Source organism: Schistocerca serialis, chromosome 2 (assembly GCF_023864345.2).
Source record: "Schistocerca serialis cubense isolate TAMUIC-IGC-003099 chromosome 2, iqSchSeri2.2, whole genome shotgun sequence".
Lineage (NCBI taxonomy): Eukaryota > Metazoa > Arthropoda > Insecta > Orthoptera > Acrididae > Schistocerca > Schistocerca serialis.
This window is the reverse complement of record NC_064639.1, coordinates 982,731,075-982,744,488: the sequence shown is the minus strand read 5'-3', so window position 1 is coordinate 982,744,488 and position 13,414 is coordinate 982,731,075. Positions and strand designations below refer to the sequence as shown.

Sequence of the window (13,414 nt, the reverse complement as noted above, 5' to 3'; positions counted from 1 at the left end):
GTTCAGTCTAGTAAAAAAAGTATGTAGCTTTTGGAATAATTAACTTCAATCCATAATTGGCAAACATCGGTCTGACGGTACATGCATCACAAGATAAATAGCAAATGATAATTGCGCCTTGCTAGGTCGTAGCAAATGACGTAGCTGAAGGCTATGCTAACTATCGTCTCGGCAAATGAGAGCGAAATTTGTCAGTGAACCATCGCTAGCAAAGTCGGCTGTACAACTGGGGCGAGTGCTGGGGAGTCTCTCTAGACCTGCCGTGTGGCGGCGCTCGGTCTGCAATCACTGACAGTGGCGACACGCGGGTCCGACGTATACTAACGGACCGCAGCCGATTTAAAGGCTACCACCTAGCAAGTGTGGTGTCTGGCGGTGACACCACATATTTTTCCAAACCTCAGATGGTATGTTGCTGGACTAATACTTTCTACACATCAGTGTGAATAGTTGTTTTATTGCCACTTGCCCTAATGATTTTAGAAATTCTGATGGAATGTTATCTATCCCTTCTGCCTTATTTGATCTTAAGTCCTCCAGAGCTCTTTTCAATTCTGATTCTAATACTGGATCCCCTATCTCTTTAAACTCCTGTTTCTTCTCCTGTCACTTCAGACTAATCTTTCCCCTCAGAGACCTTCAATGTACAAGGTATTAAGTTGAGCAACATTACTCAAATCGAGCAATTTATCGGATCAGAAAGCTCCTTGTATAAGATGATTTCCACCAAGGAACCAACAGCAAATTCAAATTGCCAAGACCACACAAATGTTCCATCTATAGATAACACCCGTGTCCACAACTATTAAATAGGCAAAAATTTAGAAGGCTACCAATCACTCCAAGGCACATCAGATTCAGCCAGAGGGCACATACTGCCCACGGACTCTGCGCGGCTCCCCCCCCCCCCCCACCCCCCGGTCCGACTTCAGAACACCAACTAGCCATCCAATCTGCTGCTGCTTCTCACTGCCCATCATGGCTCCACCACACACCATGGCACCATGAGCTCCAAGCCGCAAGAAGTGACATACACCAGGCGCGTGGGGCTTGCTTTCAAAGAGGGACCCAACCGTGGCTCATGAGCATCATGAATCTTTGTGTTTGTACTGCATTTTTATTTGGAATTATAAAATAATGCTGGTAACAACTATGTTGCGTCTCATGTGCATCTTTGATAGGTAGTTTTAATTTTGTTACTCATACTGCCAACGGCAGGTACCTAGTAGCTAAGGATTTTCACTACTTTCTTTGTGTAATTTGAATATTGTGTGTTGCTTCAGACAGCACGTCAGAAAGCTCGTGAGGAAAAAGAAAAGAAACGTGAAGAGGAAAGAAGAGAACGGAATCGATTGAGGGAAGAAGAAGAACGGAAAAGGAATCGTGAAAGAGGCAGAGAAAGGGATGAACACCGTAGAATGAGGGAAGAGGAAGAGAGACGATCACGTTCTCGAAGATCCAGGTTTGTAGTAATTTAATAATTTGTTGTTTCTGTATTGATCTGAAAGATGAAAGAATTCCCCATGTGTAATGATTATTATTCTGCATGTACTAGGTAAATGTCAAGAGGAAGCACAGTTATGTGTACTGAAACAAATGAAAGTTGCAGTTGTGGTTCTAGGTGTTGCATTGATACGTAACACATGGGACTATCTCCCTCTTGTCATTGTAATGGTGACACTTTGTCTAAGATCAGACAGAAGTTTTTGTTTTCCTTTAATAATAAAACTTGGAGCATGCTGCCTGGCAACTTGACTCTGCTTTGTATTTGTACATTTACTGAAACCTGCTTGAATATTTCGTCCTATACTTTCCTGTTCAGTGTTTCCTATAAAATTTTGTGCAGAAACAAACTTTGTATATTCTGGAATCTTTGTCCTCACCTTTGTGTTTTCTGGATAGAATTTATCATCTGTTATTTCTATAATTTCTGAACCAAATTTTTAAGTCTTTAACATGTTTAAGAAGGACAAATGACAAGATCTTGAGCAGTCTTTGAAGTGATGTGTGCAAACCCTTATTCAGTCTAATTTTGTAATTGTACAATTAAAAAAAAAAAAAATAAATAAATAAATCCATTTTCTCGTACATGACGTTTCACATTTTCAGTGATCTGGCAACCAAGAGACACTCAAATTGAGAGCGAGACAACTATTAAAGATGCTTAGAAGATAGACATAATTTTTGTTCACTAAAATACTTGATAATTCCACATAAAAAACAGCACGAAAATAAAACACATTATATTACTAAGTGACTGTCCCGGAATCCCAGAACCAGCTGAAGGATGAGTATCTGACAGCTTCCAAGGGCAACAAAAATTTTATTCTTAACATTTCACATAATTATTGACCAAATTTAAAGATTCATAATACTATCATAAACTGCTCATTAAGAGGTATTATGTATTGTTAGAAGTTTAACACAATAAGACAAGTATTGCAGTTAGAAACAGTTTTAAGACAGTGTAACAATACCTGGACTTTTTTCACCCAGTATTTAAGAATCGGATCGCTTAGTAGTTTGCAACAAACTTTACACATAATTTCAAATTTTAATGAAACTTTGTCTTTCTGACACCCCCAGGAAACGATGAAAGGAAAAAGTTTATTGCTTATTACATTTTCGCTGTTCATGCAGTAAAACTTCAGCATCAGATATGACATTTTAATTAATACTTCTTTACTACTGACTAAATTCACAACACAGTTTGCAGACAGTATACAAATATACCTGCAATATATCATTGCGTGATTCACAATCCTGGAGATATGATGCGATAAACATTGAGATGCATGAAAAACTTGCTGTTGCTTAACATGGAGAGTAAATTACCCAACTTTCTTCATCCAGTGTTTCACAATGAGAGCAGTTAGCGACTTCCAACAAGTTTAATGGCATAATTTCAAAGTTTTTGTCACTTATATGCATAACGTCGAATATTTAAGACTCTGACTCATTTGTAAAGTTATTGGACATTTGGAGCTGAGCTATACATGAGAGAGAGATTCTTTAAAGAATCGGGGATTTACTTGTTAGTACTAATTAGAAAACTCACAAAATTATGTATACTGATGTAAGCACTTAAATTAACTGCTGCTTATATTAACAATTCATGTGTGATATCTTAATTACCAGATTCTGTTCCAGAAATTTGTATTAATCCTGGGTGATACTAAATGCCAAATAGCTCGGCAAGCTTAGCCAGCTTATATAATGGGAAATTTGTGCAATAACAACTATAAGCAATGGGATAGATTGTTGCCCACCACCGTAGACAAGGCATTGAACAGCAGATACGCATATTTCAAAGTGGATTAATCAATTGGACAGTCCTCCTCCACATGTAAAAATCTCCCCCCCCCCCCCTACACACACACACACACACACACACACACACACACACACACACACACCAGTCGGGGCTTAGAGTTGCACAGAGGCAACTGGTTATAGAGTGTGTGTGTGTGTGTGTGTGTGTGTGTGTGTGTGTGTGTGTGTGTGTGTGTGTGTGTGTGTGTGGAGGACTCCATGAAAGCTGTCTTACTTTTAAATGTGCAGGTCTATTGCCAGCATCCAGTTTATAGAGTGACTAGCAATCTAGCCTATTTCATATTGTTTTTTATGTATCTACAAGGTGTGTGAGAAAAATAGTGAGTGACAACACTGTGAGCGATCTGGCAACACTGTGCTGTTCTTCTTGTGTAGACCGGTGGATTCATCCCTAACAGATGCTCAGTCAGAGTTTGTTCTGTACAGCCATCAAGTGATTTTCGAGAATGCCATCAGTGAAACTGTGTTTGTGTTGTGTGTTATGAAAATGGAACAGCAAAATTTAGAGGAATGTTACGCAAACAGTTTTGTGTTAAACTTGGGAAATCCATGAGTGTGTCCTTTGAAAGTTGGAACTGGTCTATGGGGAACATTTCTTTTCAAGAGCACGAGTTTTTCACTCGCACAAATCATTTTTTGAAGGATGAGTATATGCTGAAGATGAACATTGCTCAGGGAGACAATCAACATCACAAACTGTTGAAAATATAAAATGTGTGCATGCTCTTGTGAGATTTTCGTCTGGTCAAACTATCAACCAAGTGGTTTACAAAGATGGAATTGAAAGGCTCAGGAAAAGGGTGAATAAAGTGACACCGTACATTGCAGACATGCGGATGCTGCATCTTGACAATGCCCTGTGTCACAGAGCCCCTCTATTACGGTGTTTCCTCCCTCAGAAGGCATTCCTGTTGTTCTGCAGTCCCCCTATTCATTTGAGCTGAGTCCTTGTGACTGTTTTCTTTTCCCAAAATTGAAAAATGTCTTAAAAGGACTGACATGTTAAAGACCCTACCGGTTCAAACCTTTCAGTGTTGCTACCCAGACTGGAATGACGTTTCTGCTGTGTACATTGGCTGAAAGGAACTACTTTGAATGGGACGATATTTTTATTTGAAGAAAATAAATCTCGTTAGTTTTCTCACACAACTTGTGTATAATGAAAATCCACAGTGAAACATCAATGTCAGTATTAGAATAGAATGCTACTCACGACATAGATGTGGTGTCAAATGGCTGGGAGGCACATGTAATAGTAGCCTGCTCAATTTTAGCTATTGGACGAAGTCTTTAATTAGTTTCTGATAGCTACAATCTAACAGTGTGTTATTAAATGTACCTGTCTGCTGCCAACCACATCCTCTCTGTGGTGATTAGCTTTATTCAGTCTTGAGGTTTGCGTTTTTGTACCAAATTTCAATTTTTTGTGAATACTCAAATTTTCATATGATTAATAGTTAAAAATGAGAATGTTAGTTTTATTAAAAGATTATTAATTATTATTGATTAATTAACATTTCTGTTTGATAGTAAATTTAAAATTAAAATAAAATCTAAAAAGAAAAAGAAAAGAATTGGTTCTAGACAAAATATAATTAGTGACTTTGTGACTGCGGGACTTAAATATTATCCATCCAGCTACCGGTGGCTTCATTCTTAGTTTCTCTTCACTTACTGAAAATACCATACTTTGTTGCAGGATTATCAGTCTGTAATGTGCATTGCCACTGAAAATATCCATTTAATTAAATTCCGTTGGGAATATACATTCAAAAATTGATCAAGAACCATTCCTTACCTTGTATGGAAATAACTTTTACACACAAGCTTTGACACAGCCTGATGGTCTGCATCTGTCATTATACTCTTCCAGCTACAGCTCTGAAGTAAATTCCTTAGAGATTGGGATGTTTGCCACAGCAATACATCTATCAAATTCGCCTCGTCATGGAATACCTCTTTGCTTTTTGTGACTCATATATTGGTATTTTGCATCATTTTCAGGACACTGAATGAGGCATTCGTTGAGATGTACCATATGTGTGTGTGTTTTGAACACTAGTCTACCCTTCTGATGCTGTTGTGATCACTCGCATCTCATCCCATATATCTCTCTCTCTCTCTCTCTCTCTCTCTCTCTCTCTCTCTCTCTCTCCCCCCCCTCCCCCCCCCCCTCACACACACACACACACACACACACACACACACACACACACACACACACACACACACTTGCGCGCCTGAAACATCTAGTAACTTAGACATGTCAGGTGATTTCGATAATTTTTGCATTATGAGCATTACCTCATGGTCCATTGGAACAAGGAACATTGGGTACAGAAATATACTTTGGAGCACAGCCTAATGACTATAACATTAAAAAATCACCATGGATGCACATACCAGTCTTGAAAGGGTGCATTGAGGTTACAACTTCTGTCTCAGGTTAGTGATATTTTACGTGTTCATAACCAAACCCAAAACAGAATTTTGCGGCATCTTAAAAATGAAATGTTCCAAGCACATTTTAATGTATTAATATGAGTGACAGGATAATTTGCCAACTCATGGGTGGGGGTAACTCCAAAACCCTACCTCAAACCAAAGTATTGTAAGTGCACAAATAGTTCTGAAAGAGTCCTGCAAATGGGAGGACACTGTGTGACGTTCACTTGCTTTATTTCTTTGTTGATAGTCCTTGGTGTCAACGTATGGCATTGTTATGCTGGCTAAAAAATGGAGTGGAAATTCAATACTGACTACTGTAAATGATTTAGCTGACAGTTGTACAGCTTTGTTTCACAGTTCTTTACTTTCACTGCTCACAATCCCCCAGTATTACACAGTTATACAGTCAGTTCACTATTGGTAAACTTTTGATAAGCCTCATTGATAGTTTGCAGGCAAACATCAGCATTCTGCTACAATAGTTTTCTGTTGAACATCTATGAGCAGTAAATACCTAACCACACAGTTCTTTCAGAATAATAATACACTATGTGTGATATTATTTCTCAAATCAATTGAACAGACACTGTCATTGTTTTAACACACAACCTATTTGTGTTACACTAATTCCAATGTTAAAGCATTATTGTTATTTTAATGATACAGACTTCCCATCTGAAAATCGGCTGTGGACAGACTGTCTCGGGACCAAAATTCAGCCATTTATATATCTTCACAATAATAGGCACTGAAACTATACATTGTTCAATGTTTAAGTTACAGAAATTGCAATTGAAACATAACTCATCCAATTAACTGAATACATTGAAAATTTCCTCCTCTTTAACAGTTCCTTCCATCACAGAGGTTAGGCCAAATTATTTGTTTAAATAATGAAATTAACAGATATAGTTATGCAAACAAGCTTTTTACAAATCTGGTAATTATTTTGGTATTAAATAAGGGCAGGCTTCGCTAATACATTTTCAAATAGAGCCAAAAAATACTTTAAGAATCCTAGTAGTTTTTCTTCCAAATGTTTATAATTAGTACACAATTTATATTTTTTTATAAACATTCAGGCAAGTTGAAATGTTTTTAACTGCTTAAGATGAATTTTTTTCATATTGCATTCCAAAAAATAGGTTTTTATTAATGAAAGACATTTTATAGTGAATGACATTATATAGAGAAATAATAGTATAGCTTTTAAAACTCAAAATAATGCATTACAAATTTTTCAAGATCACCATTAATAAAATCCTGAGTATACTTGTGCACTGGACGTAGGCTAAAATATCCTGAAACTTAATCATTTTTAGTTTCTGTGTAGATATGAAGTTCAACCACATATTTCACAATGATTTCCTGTGAACAGAAATATTGGAGGAGTTGAGTTGAGAACAGTGGACATATATCTCTCTTACCACTGGTGAGCAGCTGTCAGTCGGATGACGAACTGTTGTCACTCTGTCTCTAATGAAGTAATACCACATTCTTCTTCACTTTCTAAGATCCTCAATTCAATGGCAGACCCATGATCTCTATAGCCAGTAATTTTTTTGTTTGTTTTTGTTTTGTGCACTGCCTAAACAGTAATATAGGACAGAGGCTGAAAGTGCACATTTTGTTGTTAAGTATCCATAGCTTTGCACAGTAAAGATGAAACATAGTGCCAAACACCTCAACCGAAACATGACATCAGGCTACAAACATGGAAACGGATGCTCTTGTGACCAAACAGTGAACTATCAGCACCGAGACGGACATAAGCAATGTTTTATTTCTTAATTTATTTATATTTCTTTAATTTATTTTTTTAAAAGGTTTGTTGTTAATCTGCCTGAGTATACTTGGAATTTTAAGTTCTATTAAAATAAAATAAAAAAACAAGATAACTTAGGATTTTATGTTAAGGAATTAACATACTTGTATATAAGACACTACCATTTGATTCGCAAATGTGTAATGATTGTGATGTCCACATTTCAGATTTTAACTGATTTGTTTTATACATAGACATAAACACAGTTTTGGGTTTTAGGTAAATTGTATGGCATTTGGTAGTCACAATTTCCTGCGTAATTATTTTAGTCTTCTTCCGTATTAATCTGACAGTGTTTTAATGGCACATTTGAAACCAAAAACTGTGTTCTAAATTTTACATTTCATGGATAGTAATGTGTAGGTGTGTCTAAATAGGTTAGTTCGAGTACAGGTGTGATTTGAACTGAGACTGTGTTGTATGATCTTTCTTTCTCTTGTCTAATTTTAGATACTTTAAAGTTGAGCTTCACAACTATACTTAAGAGGGGGAAAAGCTTGTATTATCCTGCATTATTATCCAGATGCTATTACCCTGCTGAAGTGCATGCTAAATGTATAGTAAATATGAGGGCCATAGTATATTTTTCTCTGACATGTGGCAGAATTGAAAATTAAATAGAGTGTGAATACCGTAAAGGGTTTATGTACAGATACTTCATACGCATATTAATTTATTTTACAACGTACTCATTGTGGCAAATGACATTTGAGGCATTAGTCATGATGATACACCAGTGTTCCTTTCTCCGCTGTAACAGATGTTGAGGAATGAGGAAAAGGCAGACAATACCATCTATGATCAGCTGTTAAATTTATAGATAGGCTGTCAACTGCAGTCTGAGAACATATTGTTGTCAGAGAGAAGAGGGAATGCAAACGTAAACTCTTTGTATGATACAGTAAAGCTTATTCTGAGTGTTAATCCTCTTTCTAATATTGCTAACAGTGATTGTAATAATCCACAATATTAAATTTTGATGCCAAAACCCAGGGAAAATGGAGAAGAGGTAAGGATTTATATCCACAAAGAAGAATTTTGACACACTTAAAGTTCAAAAATTTTGAAAGCATCATCCTACACTCAACAAATAAATAATGTGCAACAGTTGCTATTCCAGTTTTGCTTGCTGATTAATTTCTCATTGGTTTACATATATCCGTGTACATAAAGGTCTGTGATTGCAGTGCTGATTCTTGATGATTTTAGCTTGCGTAGATAGTCAGTAATGAACTATCTGAGTTTGGCTATTGGAAGAATTACACGCTATGCCCAGGACAGCAGTGATTATATACAAGATACACTCCAAACATATCACATTATGTAAACTGTAAATGTTGACTGCCATAAATGTCACACTTGTTAAAATTTTCTGGGTAATTAATCTGTGGTCAAATGAATTTCATATTTATATCCAATGTTTTGTCTCCATCTGGATGACATCTACAAGGCAGTTGTAGTTTTTTGAAGGTCCAGTGCGTACCCTAACTCGCTACTGAGTGAAGTAAAATTCCATTTCCGTGTGCTTCTGCGCAGATCTGTGGTGACACCTGTTTTGAGGTCGAGTGCAGTTGGCTGTTATCAGTTGCTGGTGTTTGCTATTGATATCACACCTGGTGGAAGAGTGGTACACATCTGCTTCAGTACTGGAATCCAGGTACTGCTCAGTTTCACACCCTCCTCTTTCTGATTAAATTTACTTGGGTGTTCAGTAATCTCTGTTGCCACCCTGTGTAGCCTTTCATAGTAGCCACTTGCCCCTGCCAGTACCAGAGTTTTAACAAACTGCATCAGGTGGTCTCCTGGCTGCAAAGCATAATCTTCAATAGTTTGTCTTCCAGTCTCTCCTCTTCTACAGTTGCCCTTATTTTCTTTTAGTCACTTTTCAACAGTTCTTTTAGTATGGAATAGATCCACATAAATTGAGAAAGCTTTTGTGAAGACCAAATACACAAAAATCTGCGAAAGCCCAAACAGGTGAAATGGTTTAGTGGAAAGTATATTCAAGGGATGGGGATAAAACACTTACAGTGCTTCAGCTCACTTGCCTAAACATAAAGGTCACCATCCAGTATTAAATTACACCCATATGTTGGAGACATAGAAAACAGCAGAGAACTGCATTGTCGTGTTATGTTTTGACAAGTTACGGTGTTACTATCTCATTAACAATGGCAGTATTACTTAGTCTGGTCACTGAACTAAGACAAATTGTGACATTACAACTATTATCAAAAACAGTAACGTTCTTCTGGCGTGGTACAATAGATAAGGCTTAACACCCAGACTTCTTTTTTACATATACTCTATAGCATCACAAACCATTGTTAATTTGCCTTATAGTTAAGTCACCACTTCTTGCTAAATCCTAATATATTTCAATATTTATATTCTTTTGTGATGAAGACTGTCTTAGTTTACTTCACCAGGAATTATTGGATAAAGTAAATACTTCATCTCTAGATATACGTTTACATGTTTCATCACTGATATCAATTTATTTCATGTCAAAACAATTACACCAATGCACAATATTAGACCAAGGCCAAGATTAAAATTGTATAAACAGCAAGATCATACTTCTTCAATTGTGTGGCACATAGTAACCATATTTCATTTCAAAACACTTATAAATTTGTTATAATAATATGCAACGAAGCTCGTGATAGTGCAGCCTACAACTTCTCCCTGGCATTGGCCATTAGCTGTTTCGCTGTAGTGACCTGGACTGTCACCTGTCAGGCCCGTAGATAAGTGCCAGGCCACATTGTCAAGAACTTCCCCTCGTGAAACTGAAAGAAAACACAATTTTTTTTTTTTTAATACTTTGGTAGATATCTACATCTGCATTTATACTTCGCAAGCCAGCCAACGGTGTGTGGCGGACGGCATTTTACGTGTCACTGTCATTACCTCCCTTTCCTGTTCCAGTCGCGTATGGTTCGTGGGAAGAACGACTGCCGGAAAGCCTCCGTGCGTGCTCAAATCTCTCTAATATTACATTCGTGATCTCCTCGGGGGGTATAAGTAGGGGGAAGCAATATATTAGATACCTCATCCAGAAACACACCCTCTCGAAACCTGGATAGCAAGCTACACCACGATGCAGAGCGCCTCTCTTGCAGAGTCTGCCACTTGAGTTTGCTAAACATCTCCGTAACGCTATCACGCTTACCAAATACCCCTGTGACGAAACACGCCGTTCTTCTTTGGATCTTCTCTATCTCCTCTGTCAACCCGACCTGGTACGGATCCCACACTGATGAGCAATACTCAAGTAAAGGTCAAACAAGTGTTTTGTAAGTCACCTCCTTTGTTGATGGACTACATTTTCTAAGGACTCTCCCAATGAATCTCAACCTGGCACCCGCCTTACCAACAATTAATTTTATATGATCATTCCACTTCAGATCGTTCCATACGCATACTCCCAGATGTTTTACAGAAGTAATTGCTACCAGTGTTTGTTCCGCTATCATATAATCATGCAATAAAGGATCCTTCTTTCTATGTATTCGCAATACATTACATTTGTCTATGTTAAGTATCAGTTGCCACTCCTTGCACCAAGTGCCTATCCGCTGCAGATCTTCCTGCATTTCGCTGCAATTTTCTAATGCTGCAACTTCTCTACTACAGCATCATCCGCGAAAAGCTGCACGGAACTTCCGACACTATCTACTAGGTCATTTATATATATTGTGAAAAGCAATGGTCCCATAACACTCCCCTGTGGCACGCTAGAGGTTACTTTAACGTCTGTAGACGTCTCTCCATTGAGAACATGATGTTGTGTTCTGTTTGCTAAAAACTCTTCAATCCAGCCACAGAGCTGGTCTGATATTCCGTAGGCTCTTACTTTATCAGGCGACAGTGCGGAACTGTATCGAACGCCTTCTGGAAGTCTTGGAAAATGGCATCTACCTGGGAGCGTGTATCTAACATTTTCTGGGTTTCATGAACAAATAAAGCGAGTTAGGTCTCACACGATCGCTGTTTCCGGAATCCATGTTGATTCCTACAGAGTAGATTCTGGGTTTCCAAAAATGACACGATACGCGAGCAAAAAACGTGTTCTAAAATTCTACAACAGATCGATGTCAGAGATATAGGCCTATAGTTTTGCGCATCTGCTCAACGACCCTTCTTGAAAACTGGAACTACCTGTGCTCTTTTCCAGTCATTTGGAACCTTCCATTCCTTTAGAGACTTGCGGTACACGGCTGTTAGAAGGGGGGCAAATTCTTTCGCATGTATAAAATAATATACATTCAGAATAAAGTGATTTTTATTTACATGACATTGCTCAGGCAGAATATGACAGCTGTGTAACAGTGAATATTCTGGAACAGTACAAAACACTTCCGTATCAACTATAAATGAACACCCTTTCCTCTGAGGTACTCAGGAACACCTAAATTATAAGTAGATGAAATCATTTACTGCAGAAATCTGTAAGCAAACTAAACAAAAACAAAAATCTAAATGAATGATTGTTGTAGAGTTTTTTGAGTAAATCGATGTTGCTGACCCCCAAAATGTTGAGGGATATGTCTAAAGGGAAAGCAGAGTTGAAAATTTCGGGACAGTTTCGCAGCAGCTTGTATGAAATTGACAAAATGACACTGCAGACCATCTAATCACTCCATATTAGACTAAGAATAAGCTTTGTGAATGGGATTATTCAAAAAAATCTCAGAGCCAATTTTGAACTGATAAAAATGGTGTAAAGTAAGGATGCCACAAAGTTCTGTTCCTCTACTGTTCTCTGGATACCTATCGATTCTGTCACCAGAATGTGAGTGCCAAGTCACCCCCCACCCCCTCCGCTCCTTTTTCAGGTACTAAGTTTTGCAGCAGTTAAGTGTTCATCATTCTTTATAGTTCATGAGCTGATATTACCCATTACCATATCTGCTTTTCATAATCATACCTGACCTTTACAACTAGAAAACTTTCCCGTTATTTCTTACATCTCATAAGAGAGAATTGGTATGTATTAAGAAAACAGTAGAGGAACTGAACTGTGTGGTACTCTTTAACTTAACAGCACACAGTCAGTTTGAAATTCGCTCCTTGTTTTCTGTCACTGCAGGAAACACACTGTCCTGTGTGTGAAATGTACCATTGGTGAGTCTCTCCTAGTCTTATAATTTTCCAAATTATACAACACGTAACATGGACCACATAATTGAATGCTTTCGTAACATCTTAAATTACAATTTAGTCATAAAAGCACTTTACACGGAGAAGAATGATGTTTCTCTTACCACTTCATTTCCTATGTAAAATCTAATTTCATGTTACTTCTCTTTTCTGTGTTATTTTTTTCAAACCTTCAAATTACCATTAGTTACAATATTAACCAGAAATTGTTTTCCTTCTTTCTTTCACCATTGTTGTAAATTGATTTTGCTGACAGGTATTTTAATTTATTAGGAGAGCAACTGCCCAAAGGGCGAATTGCGCAGGTGGCAGAGTGCAGCACTAATATATTATCCTTAAGATTGTTAGCCAACTTGATATTTCATCATACTGCACTCTCAAGTGATTTCATGCCTGACACAATCTCGTTATGGCTTGTTTTCTGTAAATGCATGTTACATAACTCTCATGTAACACCAGCTTGGAGACCTGCATACTAGCTGACTATTGTCAGAAATCGGTGATTAAATATATTGCATCACACTCATAGATCACTGACAGTTTCATTCTTCCTCAGAAGAGAGATGATATGGGATATAATATGTTGACGACCTACACAACTGACCACGGGTTTAATTTTTTTAATGAGTCCCCAATTTTCTT

General features: G+C 37.5%; 1 protein-coding gene across 3 annotated transcripts in view; it reads left to right on the top strand.

Moving 5' to 3' along the window:
- LOC126458406 (luc7-like protein 3) overlaps positions 1-13,414 on the top strand; it is a 144,102-nt gene that overhangs the window by 42,918 nt on the left and 87,770 nt on the right. For 2 of the 3 annotated variants that reach the window (XR_007585631.1, XM_050095421.1), the window contains exon 5: positions 1,284-1,462. Coding sequence is in view for 2 of the 3 variants with exons in the window: in XM_050095421.1 (XP_049951378.1) it covers positions 1,284-1,462 (179 nt within the window). In the remaining variant the exon portion in view is untranslated. Of the gene's footprint in view, positions 1-1,283; positions 1,463-1,555; positions 1,835-13,414 lie in introns of those variants that run through there. The other variant, XM_050095422.1, reaches the window with a different exon arrangement.